A 20,760-nucleotide genomic window follows, 5' to 3' on the forward strand; every position below is an offset into this window, starting at 1 on the left:
TCTTCCACAGGGAGTGTGTCAGTATTCTCTAGGGCCGTGGTTCTCAATCTTCCTAATCCCACGGCCCTTAATATGATTCCTGTGGGTCATGACCCACAGATTGAGAACCTCTGCTGTAGGGCATGGAGCCCTTGCACAATGGGGAAGCTGGAATGGGTATTTGTGGGAAGAGCTGAGAGCTGGAGGGGCTGTGGGCAGGCTTCCCCCCGGTCTATCTTCTGTGGGCAGACCATAGCCAGGGGGGGGCAGGCTATGATTTCTTCCTCTTGTTTTTCTGCCATTTCTATTCCTCCCTCAAAAGTTGAGCTTGGTTAGACCCATCTCACGCTGGTCAGAAACAAACTGAGGGTCAGAGATAAGCAATCAAACTCCACAGAGTGGCATTCTGGCTCAAAGTTTCCTGTTAGTCATCTAGAAAACTTCACAGAATTGGGTATTCAAATGCAAAGCCACTTCCTTTGTCAGTAAGGTCTGCTTTGCTTCAAATGGAGCCTTAAGAGGGCCTTGTTTGAAGGCAGAAATAGGTTTATAAATCAAATGGCCAAGTCAGTTACTTTCATTTTCATCATCAGTGAGCGAGTCCTGGCATTGAACACAGACTTTCACATTGAATACTCAGTTTCAAGATCTGTCCAAGATGTCTTAAGCAGCTGACCAATTGGCACCTTCCCACCTGATGTTGCTGGGTGAGGGCAGAGATTCCTGAGGACAGCCAGGAGAGACAGGCAGGGAACCCTGCACAGTCCTCCTGCGAGTATCTGATGACACACCTCACCTGCTAGAGCCCCAGAAACTAGCACATCCTGTGGGCGGTCTCCTTCTGTCTCCTCCACAGCCCTTTCAGCTCCATGGCCAAGTCCCCAGGCAGACCTCTGGGGCTGGAGGACAGGGCACAGAGTCTGCCACCTGAGGACACCAGCACACTGGAGCGTGTCCAAATGACAGCAGTCTGTGTGGGGAGAGTGGCTTGAAATCAGGCCAAGTGTGACCAGAATGAAGGAACAGTTCGTATGTGTGCAGGAGGAGAGAAGCCTCAGCCGCGCCCCTGAGGGCTTCTCTAGGTTTGCTTTTGGGCAAAGGACTAATTTTATGCAGTGTTGGCCAACAGGGCTATTGGTTGCAATCGGCAAGGAAACACATTTAAAGGTGACGTAAAACTCCAACGGATTGTTCAGGAGAAGTAATGCTAATAAAAAGAAAGGTGACGGCCATTTATTGAGCACGTACTATGGCCACGTATGCAATCAGCCTTTTATAGGCCTTAGTCTCAGTTGAGCGTCCTAGGAGTCCTATGAGGTAGGGACTGTTATCTCTTGTTTTCTACAACTGGAGAAATTGAGACTCAGAGGGATGAAGTTGCTTGTTCCGGCAGGCTGCCCCTTTGGTGCCTTTGTGTGGATTACAGAAAAACACCCCTCCTCTGGTGGACACAGCACCGGGGCAGGGTGGAGGCCTTGTTGAGCAGATCACAAGTTTGGTGCCAACCTTCACTGCTCTCTTGCTGTGTGACCTTGTGCAGGGCACAGCCTGGGCAATTGCACACGGCAGCCCTGGACTTGACGCCAGAGCCAGTGAAGGACAGGGTTGGCCTTGATAGACTCATCAGTCTGACTCCAGAAACACTGACTCTTAACTTGCAAGCTTCATCATCTCTCAGAATGGGGACTTTCCATCCCTCCAAATGCCCACAAAGGGAGGTTAGGGTTATGGGGCTGGCCCGGGTGGGGCTACGGGAAGACACACTCTGTTCAATTCCTTTTAGACATCCTAATAACCCTGTGAGCTGGGTGCTGTTAACTTTTCTGTTGTAAGTAAGTGAGATCCAGCAAGGTGAAATCACTTGCCCAAGATCCTTCAGCAATAAATGGAAGACCCAGGGTTCCTTCTGAACCTCTCTGCTCTCTTTGATAAGCAGAAGCAGACATATGTTGGGGGGGTAGGGGTGAGGAGAAGAGGAAGGAGGGAAGAGAGAGGAAAGGAGATAATGGGAGGAGGAAGAGGGAGGGGGGCAGCTTGAGCCTGGAGGTGGTATCTGCAATGAAAACCAATCTCCACTGGGTGGTAACTCTGGGTTTCCCATGGGTGTGCACAGGGTTGGATGTAGAGCAGCACGGTCCATTTGGACCTGGTCTCTAGGGGCTCAGACTCCTGTCCTCATCCTCAGAGTTAATAGGAGATAACTATGGAGAGATGTACTTGTAGAACAGTGGTTAAGAGCAGAGGCCAGCACAACTAGCCCCAGCACTGTGTGACTTTGGACTAATTAGTCTTTCTGTGGCGAGAAGTCTGAAATTTGGAAATAATAATACTTCCCACTTAGAGGGAGTATTGTGAGGATTACATGAGCAAATGCCCGTCAACTCAAATATGTCTGGCATACCATGTTTGAAACTCTAGTTCTTATTAAGGTTAGCACTGATAACCTACTTCCAGAAGACTGAGGCTTGACCACATTTGTTCCTCTTTAGGAGGAATCACCACCATTTAGTGGAGTATTCTCATCTTAGCCCCACCGCCCCAACCTTGTGGACTGGTAAGAGATGGGTGGGGATGGGTAACGGAGCATCACTACATGCCTACTTAAAAATGGGGAGGCAGGTCAGAGGGAAGGTGAGTCATTTGCAGCAGCTGTCACCTGTTAGGATGGATCTGGAGGAGTCTGGAAATGTAGCTCCTGCCTGTCATGTGGGCAGTAGAGGGGCCCAAGGCCCTCATGATTGAGCTCCCCAGGGCCTCCCTCCTGGTCAGGCTCCTACAGAAGCTCCTTCTCCTTGCTTGGCTCTGTGTATCTTCACAACAGTGCTGAGTAAAGGGGCAAGAGGGGATGGCCCAGCTCAGCTTCCCTTTCTCCAGGAAGCCTCCTGCACCCCCCATGTGTGGCTCCCATGGACCACCTCGTGTGCTCAGCTGTGCTTGCTCAGACAGACCACCCACCCAGTCATTGTAGGCGAGCCTGTCAGCTGATCCCATCAGGCTACAGGGGCCTTGTGAGGCCCCCGGCCCTCCCGCTGTCCTGCTCACCAGCACACCTCTCCTGCCCAGCACAGCACTTCACTACAGGTGCTTACGGTGTAGTTTTTCTCCATAATTGTAGCAAAAGACACTTAGCATGCAATTTGCCATTTTAACTGCCTGGTGCACAGTAAGAGTTCAATCCATAGGAAATGACATCCTTCTCAGGAGTGCAGGACCTGTGTGGAGGGGAGGCAGGTTTGGTTAGTACGTGGGGGCCCTTAGGAGGCAGACTGGCTTGGATTGACCCTGTGGTGGGCGGTAGTGTCTGCACTGGTTTTGTTTAGCCCATGTGGGCTGCAGGGCTAGGCTTGCAGCAGGGCAAGCAGGAAGGACAGAGATTCAGGGTGACCGATGTCTGACTGGCTGCCGTTCTCTTCCATTCCATAGCCATATACAACTTCCAAGGCAGTGGAACCCCTCAGCTGTCCCTACAGATCGGCGACATGGTGCGAATACAGGAGACCTGTGGAGGTGAGTCACTGGCTCCCCCTCTCCCAGATGCCAGGTCCTTGGCTGATGGAAGTCCACAGTACATTCTAGGCACCTCCAGCCCTCTCTTTGAACCTGTAGCTGTGGCAGTCTATGCAGATTTGTTTTGCTAATGCTGGTATTAGAATTTACTGGCCACAGTTGCTTTATCATTTTAAGAACTTGTGCTGCCTAAAAGCCTGACTGTGTCATTTGATGTGTGCTATGCTCTCCTTCCGTCACTGCCCTGGGACTCTTTGTGCCTGTGGCTTTTTCTAGATACACTTCTTTGTTAGTATTAATACTATCGTAAAGGAAATAAGCCTTATGAGGGTTTGGAAGGGTCCCATTCATCACACCTCACCTCCGAGAGATCTGATGTGCACAGCCGTGTAGGTGGTCTGTGGACTGCACAAAGGAGCCTGGTCAAAGGGGCAGGAGCTCACTCCCCTCAGCAAGTTGGGAGCCTTCTCTCAAAAAAGTGGAATCTCTTTTCTTTTTCCCCACAAATGTGCATGCAGGGTATTGCCCCTGGACTCACAAGGCAGGCAAGTGGAAATCAATATATCACCCATGTCACTTTTAAACTTGTTATTGGGAACATGGCTTGGGTATAAGCTTGCTAATGTGTCATCCTCAATCAGGCAGGCTCTCCCACCTCTCCCTGGCCCATCCGGACACCACAGTTCCCCCCATCCACTAGACCTACTTTAGGGAGGGCACCACATAAGGCTCCCTGTGGCTGGGTGGAGCAAAGGAGAAGGACGAGAGGAGTGGGCTGAGCAGCCTGCTGCCCCTTCTCCCCAGCTCATCCATCAGCTCATCCATCAGAAGCGGGTGAGGGATGGGCAGGAGGCAGCTGGGAAGAAGGCCTCTCTTGGGGAAGGAAAGGAGAAGGGAGGTTACCTATGAGAATAGACTTGGCTGGTTCTGTCCACAAGCCAGACGCTGTGCTAAGTTCTTGATAACACATTGTCTTACTTAATCCTCATGGCAACCCACAGGAGAGGTAGGATGATTTCCAGCACTGAATTAGCTGTGCAACTTCCTAGGCCATGGAGTCCCCTAGCTCCCTCTGCAGATTTGTGCAGGAATGCTTACATGTACACACACACACACAGACACATATGGACACACACGAAGACCGAAGACATACACAGCATGCGCACACACAGGCACACACACAGATACACAACAACAACAACAAAACTAGCAAAGAGAAAACTGGTATTCTGGGGGAAATAATTTGATATTTGATATTTTGAAATGCCTTTAAAGGAGTCACCACGGTGGAATTGAGAACTTTGTTCACTTTCCTTACATTTATTTTGTGCTTTCATGTTATTTTTACTTGGGGGTCCTTGTGGCACAGGTTACCATACACTTTTCAGTGTCCAGGGCCGGCAAAGGTCCCAGGCTGGGTCATTTGATAAGGTCAATTTGGTTTCTAGGGCTTTAGTCAGCTCGGCGGGCAGCAGCTCATGGAGGGACACACCGTCCTGGGAGTACACCCGGTTTTCCCCAGTCCATTTGTAGCACTTGGGCCCACAGGATGGAGAAGATAACCAGATCTGCTTGTGTGGAGTCTGCGTCTCCATCACCTAGGTTCCTAGACCTCCACCCGGTTTAGTTGTTAAGACACCTCTCCCAAAGGAGGCTTCATCATAGTTCTCAAATGTGTAAGGCTTGTCTGCAAGGTCTTCAAAAAACTCTGCGGAGGGTCCAGCATTTCCCCTGATAGTCTCTCACAGGTGGTTGCATCTAGAGAAGCGGGCCCCCCCAAAGTTCTTGACTTCCTCTAATTCATCAAATTGTGTAGGAGAAAACGTAGGTGTATCCATGACACCCTCTTATAGAAAACTACCTGAAAAAGAAAATCTAGCCAACTGAGAGATGAGTGAAAATAAAATAATATAGGATTAAAAACTGTGATAATGAATCCACTTCTAAAAATGGATATTAAAAGTCATGATATTTATGACTACGAAAAAGAATGTCATTGGTAGAAACTTGGACCATGTGAAATAATTGGGTAAAGTTAAGAAATGAGAGAAGGGGAGAGAATAGATAACTCGATGATATCACTTCTACAAAAAGAGTCAATATTAGTTAGAAACGAAACGTGTAACTTTTTAGAAAACATAACCACTCCCATTTTCTGATGTTTTTCATAACTATTTTCATTTTAGAGTAGTTTTTAAGAAGATATGTCTAGAGTTAAAGAAACATTTAATTGAAGTTCAACATTTCCTTTAATTTCATTTGATTTTTTTTCTGTTAAATACAAATAAAATTCAATTTGAGATTTTTATTTACATAGTATCTTACTATATGTTTGCTTTTATGAGAGTATTTTAAAAATCATATCTTGTATGTTCATCCAAATGTTATTCTATGTGTATAAATAGAAGTGAAGAGCTGATGGGAGTGATACTGTATGTTTCTTTTTCTGTGTAATGTTAGTCAGGATAATTCATTAATCTTTATGTTTGTACATTTCTGGTTAGTTCAAATTCTTTAGAATAATATCTTAATTTTTTTATTTTTTAAAAATTCAGATTACTATGAGGGTGTAAATTGTGTTGCTAAGTTAAAGGTCAAGGTAAAGTTGAGGCAGTTGAGCTCTTCCTCCTGGGGGTGTGCTGTACACCCTCACGATTTGTGGGGTGAAGTTTTCCCACCTCTTTCCTCTGTCCCTCCTTCTCCCTCCCACACTTGAGTATACTTGTATTGTTCTCTCCTGTGGGCATGTAGTTGTTTTTCTCTTAGATTCATATTAGTACTGAGTACATTGGACATTTGCATTTCTATTCTTGTTATACTTTACTAAGAAGCATGTGTTTCAACTCTATCCAAGTAAATACGACATGTAGAGTCACCTTTTTTTTTTTTTTTTAAATAGCTGAATAGCATTCCAGGGTATACATATTTATTAATTATTAATTATTAATTTATTAATCCACTTATGGGTTGATGGTTGATGGCCACTTGGGCTGCTTCCATGTCTTGGCAATTGTGAATTGAGCTGCAACAAACATTCTAATGCAAATATCCTTGTAATAAAATGATTTAATTTCCTCTGGGTAGATTCCTAGTAATGGAATTATGGGATCAAATGGAAGGTCTACATTGAACTCTTTGAGGATTCTCCATGCTTCTTTCCATAAATGCTGTATCAGTTTGCAATCCCACCGACAGTGTAACAGTGTTCCCTTCTGTCTACATCTGTGCCAACATTTGCAGCTTTGAGATTTTGTGATGTGGGCTGTTCCCACTGGGGTTAGGTGGTATCTCAGGGTGGTTTTGATTTGGATTTCTTTGATGATCAGGGATGATGAGAGTGTTTTCATGTGTTTGTTGGCCATTTGCTTGTTTTCTTCAGAGATGGTCCTGTTCATGTCGCTGGTCCAGTAATAGGTGGGATCATTTGCTCTTTTTTTGTTGATTAATTTGAGTTCCCTATAGATTCTAGTGTTCGATTCTTTGTTAGATTCATAACATGCAAATAATATATCAATTTTAGCACACACACACAAAAAAAACAAAACTCAAAACACAAAAACTATAGGCCTGAAGATTGGAGGCAAATGCCCTCAGATGTTAAAAACAATTACTCCTGGGTGGTTGGAATATGAAGGATTTTTATTTTATACTTTGTATTTTTCTTTTTTTTACTCTTAATTTTTTATTAAATCACAACTGTGTACATGAATGCATTTATAGGGTACAATGTGCTGATTATATATACAATTTGGAATGCTTACATCAAACTGTTTACAAATCTATTAAGAGTAGAGTATAAATGTCTTAACACAACAATTAAGTAAGTGAGGTGAAGGCTATGTTAACCAGTTTGATATACTTTGTATTTTTCAATAGTTTTATATATATATGTATATATATATTTTTTTTTAGGGACTGGGTGCTGTTATGTTGCCCAGCCTGGTCTTAAACACCTGGACTCAAGCAATCCTCTTGTGTAGGCCTCCCAGGTAGCTGGGATTATAGGTGCAGGGCACTGCAACTGGCTTTCAATAGTTTTTAAATCTCTCCCACCATCCCTAATAAAAGAACTGAAAAGAGCATTGATTGTTTTTTTTTTTTTTTTAATTTTTTTATTGTTGGGGATTCATTGAGGGTACAATAAGCCAGGTTACACTGATTGCATTTTTTAGGTAAAGTCCCTCTTGCAATCGTGTCTTGCCCCCAGAAGGTGTGGCATACACCAAGGCCCCACCCCCCTTCCTCCTTCCCTCTCTCTTGATTGGTTTTTGAATTAAAAAGTTATTCCCGACTTTCACTACATATTAGCTGAGTGATCCTTGGTAGGTCAGCTTTAGTTTTCTCATCTGTCAGATGGGTTATCATGACCTTGGTCCTCAGCTTGTTATAAGGATAAAATGAGAGAAAGTAGAGAAGCTGTCTAGCCCCATGCGGGGGTCACAGAAGGGGCTCTGTGCTGGCTAATTCCATCCTTTTCTCCATTATATAGAGCTGGGTTGAGACTGGTAGACAAATATCTTTAAAACATGGTTCAGGTAAACTGGCAGCTGAATCTTTGCCTGGAATGGGTGAGGCTTAGCCCTTTTTAATCTAAATACCAAATTTACTCAGCTGGGTTATGGGGGAAAACAAAACTAAACTAGAAGCTTAGACATGGATGTATTTCACTTTCTATTATAAAGATAATAATATATTGCTATGATTAAAAATTCACATAGTTCAGAAGGGTACCCAATGCTTGACCTTCAACATCCAAATGCTTGCTTACTTCTTTGCCCATATTTCATTTCTCAGGCTGCCTTTTCTACCCAGAGGCAGCATAAGAATTTGTGTCCTGATTTTCGATGTGGAAAATATGTATAAGCACATTGAGCAGCAGGAATTCCTCATGGAAAGGACAGACATAACCAGCAGTGACTTCTCCCCCCCAACCCCATCACTTTTGCTAGTCTTATTTGGTCAACATCTTTCCTGACATTTAACAACATCGAAAGACTTCAGTCTCATATTCAGTGTACCGACCCCTCACCCATTTCTTCCCTTTCCCCATTTAATCAAGGCCTGGGGAAGGAGGGAATTAGGAATGCTCCCTTTACAACTTTTTGTCTTTCCTACTCAGATAAGCCCAATGGTCAGCCGGTCCACTGTACAAAGGGCCAGGCAGCTGGGGAATGAGATGCAAGATGCCCCTGACATCTTTGTGTGACGCTCCTGGGCGGTACCCATGCCGGGCGTGGTGTGGTTTGGGGGTGCAGAAGCTCTATCCAGCCTTCTTAAGACAATAATAATTCCACCTGCAAAGAACCCCCCACTCCCATTTATCTCCCTCCCTCTTCTGATCACTTAGACTATGGCTGAATGATGTTCATTGGGGGTGACACATTTTGCTTAGATTCTACTAAGTCCTTCAGAGGGGATGTATGCTCCATGTTCAATTATTTACAACCTGACTCTTCTTATTTGGAACAACAAGAGAAGTCTCAGTTTACTTACTAATATCCACGTATCAATGTATCTGGTTCCCACTTAATGGGAATAAGAATGGGATCTGTAGACAGTGGTTCCCAAGGAGATTTGGATTTCACATTATCAGTAATTAAAACCAGGGGAAGGGTGAGGGAGGAGATAGAGAGAGGATCCTTTGCTTTTTAAAAGTAATATATAGCTTCTGTTTTTATCATTGTTGCTGTTTTCTAGAAATGGGACTATAACTGTGCGTAACACTGAAGTGTGCTTTTCTTTCTTAAAAATGCCTAGAGCACTTTCTAGGTTAGCACCTGAATGTTACTGCATTATTGGTTTGGCTGCAAAGAGCTCCACATCATGAGGTTTTGGGATCTGCCCCTTGCAGAGTGGGGTACATCCCAAGCCATGTGGCAGCATCCCTATTAGTAAGTCCTTTGAGGGTGATCTTGACCCATCTTGACCCATTATGCAGGGAATCTTTCTAAAATACCACTTTGCAAGGAGGTGGTCTTTGGTTAAGGTCTGCTATAGTGGCAGGATGGTGTGAAAAGGACTCTGTTTTCTTAAGCGATGCTGCTCCATGATCAGGAGTTTGTAAGTGAAGTTTTCTTTCCTTCTGAATGAGGATGAGGCTAAAACGTCAGTAAACTTTCAATATGTTGAATTTGAGGCATGTCTCATTTGCTTTGTGGTTATGGAAATATATTGAAATGATTTCAGTAAAAAAAATAATTGTTCCAAGTCTATAGATCCTAAAAATAAAATAGAAGCCGTGCCAAACTTTTTTTGTGTTATTATTGTTGTTATCTTGATTTTTTTTTTTTTTTTTTAAAGACAGAATGGGGCTGGGCGTGGTGGCTCATGCCCGTAATCCTAGCACTCTGGAGGCCCAGGTGGGTGGATTGCTTGACCTCACAGGTACCATGCCAGCCTGAATAAAAAAGTGAGACCCCGTCTCTACTAAAAATAGAAAAACTGAGGCAAGAGGATCACTTGAGCCCAAGAGTTGGAGGTTGCTGTGAGCTATGATGCTACAGCACTCTACCCAGGGTGACAGCTTGAGACTTTGTCTCAAAAAAAAAAAAAAAAAGAAAAGAAAAGAAAAGAGAAGAAAAGAAAAAAGAATGGTATCAATGAACTTTTTTGGACACTTAACCATATGCCAAGTTTTGGGCAAACTCTCCTTTTTTTTTTTTTAATCTAATTTAAGCCTCATGCAACACTATTAATATTCCTATGAGACATGAAGTACTATTATTCCCATTACAAATGAGAAAACTGAGGCTTAGAGAAATGTAGTAACTTGTCCAAGATGACACAGTAAGTTGCAGATCTCCACTCAAATTCAGGCTTTGATTCCAGAGCTCACATTCTTTCTTTTTTTAAAAAAACTTATTGTGTATGACACATTTTCATCACACTGGTTAATATAGCCTTCCTGGCATTTTCTTAGTTATCGTGCTAAGACATTTACATTCCACATTTACTAAGTTTCACATATACCCTTGTAAGATGCACCGTAGGTGTAATCCCACCAATTACCCTCCCTCTGCCCACCTCCCCCATCCCTCCCCTCCTTTTCCTCCTTCCCTCTATTCTTAGGTTGTAACTGAGTTATAGATGAAAATGTGTCAAACGGTCTATGAAACCAGTGTATGGTGCCCCATGATCACATTAATGTACACAGCTATGATTTAATTAAAAAAAAAAGAAATCAACGACAACAACAAAAAAATTTATTGTGTATGGTTGAAAGATACAACATGATTTTATTGGTTATGTATAAATAGTAAAATTGCTACTATATTGAAACAAATGAACATATCTATCATATCACAAAGTTACTTAATTTGTATTTTTGTGGCCTGAGTAGCTAAAATCTAATCATTTAGCCGAAATCCCAAATATAGTACAATTTTATTGGCTGTAGACCTCCTGTTGCACATTGGAACTCTAGAGTTGTTCATTTTACGTATCTGTTCCCTTGTAACCTGTAAGCCACATTTCCCTATGTCGTCCCCCGTTACCATGGTAACCGATGTTTGATTCTCTCTGTCTGTGCATTTTACCCTTTTTTTGAGTCCACCTGTAAGTGTGATTGCACAACACTGTTCTTTCTGTATGTGGCCTGTTCCACTTAGCATGGTGTCTTCTAGGTTCCTCCACATTGTGGAAATGGCAGGATTTCCTTCTTTTTAAAGCCTGAAAAATATCCATGGTTATGTATACTCTGGTGTCTCTATCCATTCATCCTTGGTGGACGCTGAAGGTGTTTCCACATCACAGCTACTGTGGATAGCACTGTAACACAATAACCATGAGAACGCAGGTATCTTTCTAAGATGGTGACTTCATTACCTTTGGGTATATAACCGGAAGAATGGTTGTTGTATTATACGGCAGTTCTATTTTAAATTTCTCTAGGAACCTCCACTGTTTTTTATAATGATTGTACCAAACTCCATTCCCACCAGCAGTATCCTAGGCTTCCCTTTTTTCTATGCCCTTTCCAACACTTAGTAACTCCTGACATTTTCATAATAGCCATTTTAACATGTGTGAAGCAATGTCTCATGGTGGTTTTGATTTTCATTTTCCTAACAGTTAATAATGTTGATCACCTTTTGATATGCCTTTTGGCCATTTTTATGTCTCTTTTGGAAAAAAATCTATTCAGGTCTTTGCCCATTTTTTTTATTAAATCATAGCTGTGTACATTAATGCATCTATGGGGTACAATGTGCTGGTTTTATATACAGTTTGAAATATTTTTATCAAACTGGTTAACATAGCTTTCACCTCACTTTCTTAATTATCGTGTTAAGACATTTATACTCTACACTTAGTAGGTTTGACATGTGCCCTTGTAAAATGCACCATAGGTGAGGTCCCACCAATCATCCTCCCTCCACCCGTCCTCCCTCCCTCCCTCCTCCCTTCCCCTCCTTTCCTCTTGGTCTTTGCCCATTTTTAAATTGGGTTATTTGTTTTTATACTATTTAGTTGTATGAGTTGTTTATACGTGTATACCTTTATACACATACCTTATCAGGTATATAAATTGCGATTCCCCCCATCTGTCAGTTTTTGTTTCATTTTATTGTTTCCTTTGCTGTGCAGATGGTTTCCTTTTACTCAGAGCTTACACTCTTTTTTTTTTTTGAGACAGAGTCTCTCTCTGTCGCCCTTGGTAGAGTGCCGTGGCATCACAGCTCACAGCAACCTCAACCTCTTGGGCTTAAGCAATTCTCTTATCTCAGCCTCCTAAGCAGCTGGGAGACTATAGGCGCCCACCACAATGCCCGGCTAGTTTTTGTTGCAGTTGTCATGTCATAGTTGTTTAGCTGGCCCGGGCCAGGTTTGAACCCGCCACCCTCAGTGTATGTGGCTGGTGCCATATGTAACCACTGTGCTATGGGCGCTGAGACCCAGAGCTTACACTCTTAACCACCCATGGGTACTATCTTCTGTTTGATCTTAATATCACCATATAGTTCAACGTACAGGAAAGAACAAGTGCGTCCAGGCATTTGTGACTCAGATAAGTATTGAGATTTTGCCATGTGTGCTTCAGACTTTTTTTTTTAAAGAAATAATAATTTCAGATGTAGTCACAATTCCCTTTTTATTCCTCTTTTATTCCATTCTTTTTCTTTTGTCCACATGTAGGAAAATTCTGAAATTGGTATGTTTTCTTCTTATCCAAGGTTTAGTATCTTGACCAGGTGTGTATACCTCATAACCTTGTTTAAATAATAGTTTTATTTTTCTTAAAGTTTTTTTGTGAGATAAGGTCTCACCCTGTTGCCCTAGGTAGAGTGCTATAACATCATCGTAGCTCACAGAAACTTAAAACTCTTGGGCTCCAGCAATTCTCCTGCCTTAGCCTCCCCAGTACCTGGGACTATACGTACCCACTATGATGCCCATCTAGTTTTTCTAGAGATGGAGTCTCTCTCTTGCTCAGACTGGTCTCAAACTCCTGAGCTCAAAACAATTCACCCCCTTTGGCCTCCCAGAGTTCTAGGATTACACTGTGCCAAGTCTTAAATAATAGCTTTCATAAATCCTGTGGGGGCAGCTGTTATTTTCCTCATTTTAAAGATGAAAACACTGAGACTTAAGTCACATGACCAATGATCACACTGCTTGGAAATGGGATTTCTTGCCTTGTATTCGTCTTTGATATTGTGGGTTATCTTTCATCTCCCCCATCCTCTGACTCTTAGGGGGTTGAGAATTTAGGAATACTTCATTTTGGTATTTGGGATGTGGACAAGGAGAATGATTCAAATAATTGGCACTTCCTAATTGTCCAAAAGAATTGCCAAAATTTTCCCTCTTTTCATGTTCCCCAGAATGCATGTCTGTGTAGGTTCAGACTGCCCTAACAGAGAGAGAATCACAGAGTGGGTGGCTTAAACAACAGACATTTATTTCTCATACTTCTGGAGACTGGGAAGTTCAAGATCATAACTGGCAGATCTGGTGTCTGGTGTGGTCTGGCTTCCTGATGTGCAGATGACTGTTCTTCTCATCTCCTCACATAGCAATGAGGAGACAGAGAGGAAGCCAGCTGTCCTGGAAGGGCCCTATTTACATTCATAAGGGCTCCACCTCCCAAAGGCCCCACCTCCTAATACCGTCATATGATATGTTAGAATTTCAACATCTGAATTTGGGGAGGACAGAAACCTTCAGTCCATAGCAATGCATATTGTGAATTTTATGGTAAGAAAAAAAGTAAGCAGGGTGAAGTGATGTGTGCCCCAGAAGCTGAGGTGGGAGAGTTGCTTGAGCCTAGGAGTTCAAGGCAAGTCTAGAAAGGGTTAGGAAAAAAAACAAACCCTTGTGATTATTTAATTCAAAAGTGTGTTGAGCCCAGGGGCAAGTTCTGGGACATGGTAAGTACTGTGTTACGCTGAGCCTGTTTTTGAGTATGGGTCCATTGTTCCTCTTGTGCCAGTTGCTGTCTACCTCTGTCTGGTTGGTTCTTGGGGGGTAGCGAGGTATAACTGAGTGGTGACCAGATGAGGTGGCTGATATTAGTGGTTGGAGACCAGTGACCCAGCAGACTGAGGATGTCAGAAAAGCCCTAAGCACGGCTCTGATGCAGTGAATGCAATAGGCCTGGATTTGGATGCAGCTTGGCTGCTTCCCTGCTGAAGAACCTTGGGATTTCTTCTTCGCCAGCTTACCTTGGATGTCATCGAGCAAGTGGAGGGAAAGCCTTCTTGAAAGGATCACATGGGATTTATTTCTGAAACCTCCTAGCCTAGTGCAATACACATAGTAGGCACATAATCAATGTTGATTGAACTTGAATGTGGAAGCCAGAAGAAGAATATTGGGTGCAAGATTCAGCAGAAACTGTAGATAGGCGTGAGCTGAAACCCTGAGCATTAGGAGACCTACAAGGTGTGCACATGGGACTGAGTCTCAAGAGTCAGAGCAGGGAAAGTCCTTGCACATAGGAAACCCAGGGACCCTGACCGAGGCCTTGTCACAGGCCTTGATTATTTTCTACTTTCTGGTGGCTTTTGGTAGCTTTGGCCATCAAGTGAGTTCAGGTCACTCTGACCAGATAACGTTATCTAATCTGTGCTCTAAGCCCATTACATGGGGGACAATATAGCTGTACAGCCTTGCGGGGTGGCTTTGAAGCCATACCGACTTGAGCTGGCCCCCAAATTCTCAGGGTTTCAGTTCACTCCTGACTACAGGATTCTGGCTGTCTGATCTTGGCCCAGTATATCAACTGACGTGGATATCAGTTTCCTCATCTATTAAGTGGGAATGATAATACTTACTAAGCTCACAGTGTCGCCTGAGGATTAAGTGATAGAAAGCACGCATAGCATTCAGCATGCTTTATGCAGTCCCTGAATGGGAGCCAATGAGAACAAAGATGCATTTACATCTAGTTTGGTGAACTGGGCAACTAGAGAAGGTTGTGATGGTGCGGCGTAGCCGTGCTGTCTCTGGAGTCAGCTGCTGGACTTTAAATCCCAGATGCATCACCCTCTAGCTGTGCGACCATCAGCAAATCACTTAATCTCTGCGCCCCTCTCTTTTCATTTGTGGAGCTGAAGCAGCAGCAGTACCTACTTGATAGAATTGTTGTGAAGATTAATTTATAATTTGACCAAACCAAACAAAAAACTTTAACAGAGTTCCCAGCATATAGCAAGCACTCAGAAAGTATAAGCATTACTCTTAATTGTGAATTATTTTCAATAGTTATTGACAAATAATAAAGGCAACTGAAAATAGAATCTAGTGCTTCATGAAACAGATGAGCTGCCATCACTGGAAGTATTCAGTTGGGAAGTAGCTTTGTGGGGACTCAATTTTGGGGACTCAGATGTTGAGAAGTTGGAAATACTAGGTAACCACCAAACGCCTTGTCCCATGAAACAGGAAGCACAGTGTGATGACTATGAACCTTCAAATCCTTACACTGCCATCTATTAGCTGTGTGATTCTGGGCAAGTCACTTAACTTCTCTGGGCCTGAGGTAGGCCACTCATCTGTAAAATGGGATGTAACAGTTCCTACCTCCTATGGTTGTTATGAAGATTAAAAGGCTTACTATACAAAGAGTGTGCAGAGCAGTACTTTTATTCCAAACCTGAGATTCTTTCTTTCCAACCTCCTTCCTTTCTTTTATATTTTTCCTGTAATCTTCCTTTTTCTCCTTGCTCTTACTTTCTGATTCAAACTTGGAGCCACTTGGGGCCCCTGTTGCTTTGGAACTTTTAGGACTTGACTGTCCAACTGGCTCAGACTATGAGGGGTGACATTGCATTTTAAGTTGTTTGTTTTGGGGCTTGCATGCATGTCTTTTGAGAACATATTTCAGCAACAATCTGTCAGCCCAGTAATGAGGGTCAGCTAAAAAGGCTCCTGACAGACGCTTTTTATTTACAAAGATGACAAATGCCACTGCTTGGCTGTGCTCAAATCATTTTAAAGGCCAGCAGACTCATTATAGTCATCAATACTTGCTACGTGGAGACTCATTTTGTCAGAGGACTGTGCATAATTTGGATTTCTGTTAATTGAATCATTTTGGTATTCCTGCAGAAGGAATAATATTTTATATTTCTGTCTCTGCATTCATCTCTGAGCTTATATTAATATGTTTTGCAATTATTAACTTTTGCAAATCATATTTTAGACATGATTTGCTGCTGTTAGAACTGTCAACATTGTCTTAGGATGTTTGCCAAGATCCCTGAGCCTTTCTATGTCCCCAAGGCAGCAGTTGAAAATATACATATGACCACAGGATCCAGGCCAGCAACAGAATGAAGGAAAAGCTGAGTAAAGGCTGGTGATTAGAGGGACCTACTACTCTGTCAGCTAGCTATAGCCAGAGAGAAGCACTGGCCAGTATTGCTGGGCTTGTCATTTTCAAAAGAAGGGGACATTTGCATATTTTAATATCATCTATTTTTATATGTTGTTTTGCGATGTTGGCAACAAACTCAACAGATTTTGAAGACAATGGACTTCCAGACTCTTGATTTGTACCTAAGGTCTAAAACAGCTGTTTCTTCGCTAGTTAAAAACCAAAACAAAACAAAAACACCAGCAACAAACTTGTCAGAATGAAAGAGAGACCTGTTTCTTTGTTTTCTCTTTGCAGACTGGTATAGGGGATACCTCATAAAGCACAAAATGTTACAGGTAAGGTCAAGTAGTTCTTATTTGGGATGATACTGCATGTCTTCCTGTGGCCCTGCCACTCTACTGGGGCAAGTCTTTTCAGTATTGGTCTTCAGCAGACCTGACCTCTAGCTCCCTCCCGGCACCCCCCGTACGTGCTCTGTGCCCTCTGTAATCTACATCTTGGTGCTCACTGTGCCTCGATTCCCTTCTCCTTTCCCTTCCTTGTTTTTTAAGGCCCATCTCTGGTGCTGCTTCTCCCTGAAGCCTTTCCTGATATGCTACTCACTTATGGTTCCTCCCTCCCTCTAGTCCACATGGAACTGTGCGTGTTTTATTTGAAAGGTGTCATTGGCTGTCTTCCTTGAGAGTTGTGTGGGGCGCTCATTCCTCCCCTCCCCTGTGTGTCCACCATGATGTAAAGGACAGGCCCAGTCTCCACCTTCGAGTGGCTCCCCCGTTCCAACCCCACACCACACATGTCCCCAAGAGCAGGCGTCTGCTTTGCTCATCTCATTTCTCTCATGGCGTCTGGCACAGTGACCAAATGTCCTCACGTACGTACATCAGTTGAATCTATGAAAGAATTTCCAAATAATAGATGAACTTCTCTTGTTAACTGAGCCCAGTTATGGAGCAAGGAAATAGGAGAAGCTGCTTCCTTCTTCCCTGACATGCTGTGTTGGGAGGCAGAATCTTACTTTTCTCTCTAAAGAACAATGAAATAAATCCAGGGCGAATAGATCTCAAATCTAACTAGCCCAAGTGCAACCAGAAATACTCACCTTGTTCCCAACTGTGAAGGGTGACTGTTTCCTGGAACTGGACAGGAGAGAGGAGAGGAGCAGAGCTCCTGTCTCACGGGGAGTGAATGAGTGGTGTAGGTTGTTTTTCAAATGATGCTTCCTTGCCGCCCATCTGATAGGACGAGCATTCACAATGGGGTTGGGGCATCCTTTGAGATCTAGAGCTATTGTGCGATCTAGAGCAACTGATGGAAAACTGGAAGGGGAGCTAAACTAAAGGAGTAGATTTAGAACCCATCCTTTGCTCTATCTGACTTGGGTTATTTCTTTAAAGTTCGAGGGCTTTATAAGTCAGTGGCTTTGTAAAAATATCATAAAGACCTAGGGTCATTCATTTTTGTAGGGATATGTCTTTTTATTTTATTTTATTTTGTTTCCAACAGGGCATTTTCCCCAAATCCTTTATCCACATCAAGGAAGTGACAGTGGAGAAGAGAAGGTATTTGCTGTTCTTGCCAGCCTTGACCCTCCTGTGGCTCCTGGATGACTTTGAAACTCTGACTTGGCAGATCTGAAGGGTGTTCAGTGTATTTTCTCTATGCCTGTGTTTGTTTGTGTGTTTCCTTTCTTTCACTTGATGAGAGATCTAATCCACATTGATTTGTGTTCACATCGGATTCTGGGAGGTATTAATTTGGAGAATTTAACTGGCAGCTGCCTTTGAACTATATTAAAGTAGAATAGTCCTGAGTAAGGAGCCCACCATGGCAGAGGAGGATATTACCCAGGCAGTTCCTTGAATTTGCATAATGTAATTGCTGTGGCTGGTGGAGGCAGTTCTGTTAATGCCAGGAAGGCCCCTCCCAGCAGCTACAGCTTAATGCAAATTTGCCAGCATTTTATCTTATTAGCACCTGTGTCTCAATTGCATGCTACTTTTTTATCCACCTTAAATAGAAATACCGAGAACATCATCCCCGCAGAAATTCCTCTGGCACAAGAAGTGACGACAACACTTTGGGAGTGGGGGAGCATCTGGAAGCAGCTCTATGTGGTGAGACTTGAGATTCTGATTCCTGGGATGGAAGCTGTTTGCCTTTTCAGTTTGGTTCCAGTTTGCAGTTCAGCCTTGAGTGGGGCAGGCTTGAGTGGGGGTGGCTTTGGTGACATATCATAGCATACTCTGTTACGTATGATGACATCAAGACCCAGAGAGATTAAGTGACTTTCTCAAAATCACACAGCTGGCTAGTGACAGAGCCATAATTTATGCAGTCTGCTGTGAATGTTATGTTTTTAAACTAGTGCAAAAGTTGTCAAGCTTGACTATGCATGAGCATCAAGTTGAGAGCTCCAATGGGGTTTAGAAATCTGCATTTTGAATAACTCAGGGATTTGATTGGTAGTCTGCTTCTAACACTTTGAGAAATACAGTTCTCTTATGTTAATTAACCAATGGCTATTGTCTTCAGATCTAAGCTTTGATCCTCAAAAAACAAAGAGCATATTTTGCATTTGTTTCCCCTGTTTGGAAGCAAATCAAATTTTCAGTCTTCCTAATGAAGGCAATTAGCTAAGCAAACCATTAAGCTGAGAGTGAAAATGTCAACCCAGGCTAACTGCCTATTTGTTACAGCACCGTGCACACCTGCTGGAATCTGCACACTATTTGTAGACTTACTTTTTACGATCTTAAAGGTTGACTCCCATGTAGACATTTCATAATATATTGTAAATGGCATGTTCAATTCTGTAAGTTTCCCAAAAGTTGTAAGGTGAGTTTGAGGGGAAAACAATATCTTTGTGGCTAAAGTGATTTTTTTTCTTTCTTTCTCTTTCTTTTTTTTTTTTTATTGCTGGGGATTCATTGAGGATACAAAAAAAACAGGTTATACTGATTGCATTTGTTAGGTAAAGTCCCTAAAACATCACATTCACATGTACCCATTTCTATGGCTTAGCATTTTCCTATAGGACATCTTAGAAGACCAAGTCCTTCCCACCTTCCCTTAGTAAAGAGATCCTTAAACATGTATTATTTGGTATCAACTTCACGATTCTTGCCGTATCTGCATACAATATGTATAATATATACTTAATACTTAAAGTGGCTCCCCTTTAGTAAACTGAAATCAGTTTACATGATGAGCTTCATAAAACAATTCTCTGATTCCGCAGCACTAACTGGGTGCCTTACAATTCAGTTCACTTCTGACACTAACTCCCAGAGTTAGCATGAGACTCTACAGAGGTTTAAAGGCTCAATTAATCCCACAAGACAGCCCTCACTTCAGTTGCCAGCCTCAAGTCCCAGATCCTCAGGCTACCTGCATTTGTGTTAGGCTTGTTTGCAAATTGAGGGAATCTGCTGCCCCTTTATGACCAGACATCCCCTTTCCTGCCTCAGTTTCCATAATTGTTAGAACAACTCACAGCACTCAGGAAAGTACCGCAGTAATGATTACAGTTGTAATCAGAAACAGCTATATGGAAAAATAGATAGGGCAAGGTACGGGAGAGGGTTGTGGGGCACAGAATGTCCACGTCCTCTCTAGCTGGGCCACCTGCCAGTGTATTGATGTGTTCACCATTTGGGAAGCTGCTCGAACATGACTGTTCAAGAGTTTTAATCCAAGTTTCTTTACATAGGCATGATTAACTAAGTATTGGCCATTGTAGCTCAATCTCCAGCCCCTTTCCCCTGAGGTTGAGGTTGGGGGAGAATGAAGGGAAAGTTTGCAACTTGCCACCCCATTCCATGGTGATTGGAAGAGGGGAGAGTTCTGGTCTCCTAGTCAGTTACCAAATAAGAACAATGAGGAAGAGAGTTAATCTGTAATTGAAGAAGCAGAATTGCAAACATGCTACATGACTCATCTCTAGGGCTTAATTTGCCCCTGGTTGATTCCTATTGCAAACAGCCCTCATTCTGAAGTTAACGAGGGGCCCATCCAGAGTTGGCTTATTAGCATAAACTCTGGTATGGTTGAAAGGGGATTGTTATGAATAATAAAAGGTATTCCTGTCACTTAGGATATTGCAAGTGTTTTAGGAGCACTGTGTCAGGAAGCAGGGACAAAGACCCTGTAACCATACACACATACACATATGTATGCATATATATGTATATTTATTTATTATACCGCACACTTTCCCAAATGGAAAGCCGAAAGTATAATGAGAAGAACATTATTCAAATAGACATAATAGAAATAAGACAATGTTTTTAGATTCTTGCTATTGCACCCATCTAAAATTCCGAGCCCAAGATCTTCTACCTTTTTTATTAAAAAAGACATTAACACATGTATGAGAGGTGTTAAAGGTATCTTACCATAAAACTGCAACTTTAATCTTTTTCCGAAAGAGAAGGATGGAAAGAGAGTGGAAG

The 20,760-nt window shown here is 42.8% G+C and overlaps 1 protein-coding gene across 1 annotated transcript in view; it reads left to right on the forward strand.

The window, feature by feature from the left end:
* The window catches only part of DOCK2 (dedicator of cytokinesis 2), a 466,833-nt gene that overhangs the window by 10,996 nt on the left and 435,077 nt on the right, over positions 1-20,760 (forward strand). The window contains exons 2-5 of the mRNA XM_053566743.1: positions 3,403-3,486; positions 16,604-16,644; positions 17,813-17,868; positions 18,327-18,423. Coding sequence (XP_053422718.1) covers positions 3,403-3,486; positions 16,604-16,644; positions 17,813-17,868; positions 18,327-18,423 — 278 coding nt within the window. The remainder of the gene's footprint in view (positions 1-3,402; positions 3,487-16,603; positions 16,645-17,812; positions 17,869-18,326; positions 18,424-20,760) is intronic.

The sequence above is a fragment of the Nycticebus coucang genome, chromosome 17 (genome assembly GCF_027406575.1).
Source record: "Nycticebus coucang isolate mNycCou1 chromosome 17, mNycCou1.pri, whole genome shotgun sequence".
NCBI classification, from domain to species: Eukaryota; Metazoa; Chordata; class Mammalia; order Primates; family Lorisidae; genus Nycticebus; species Nycticebus coucang.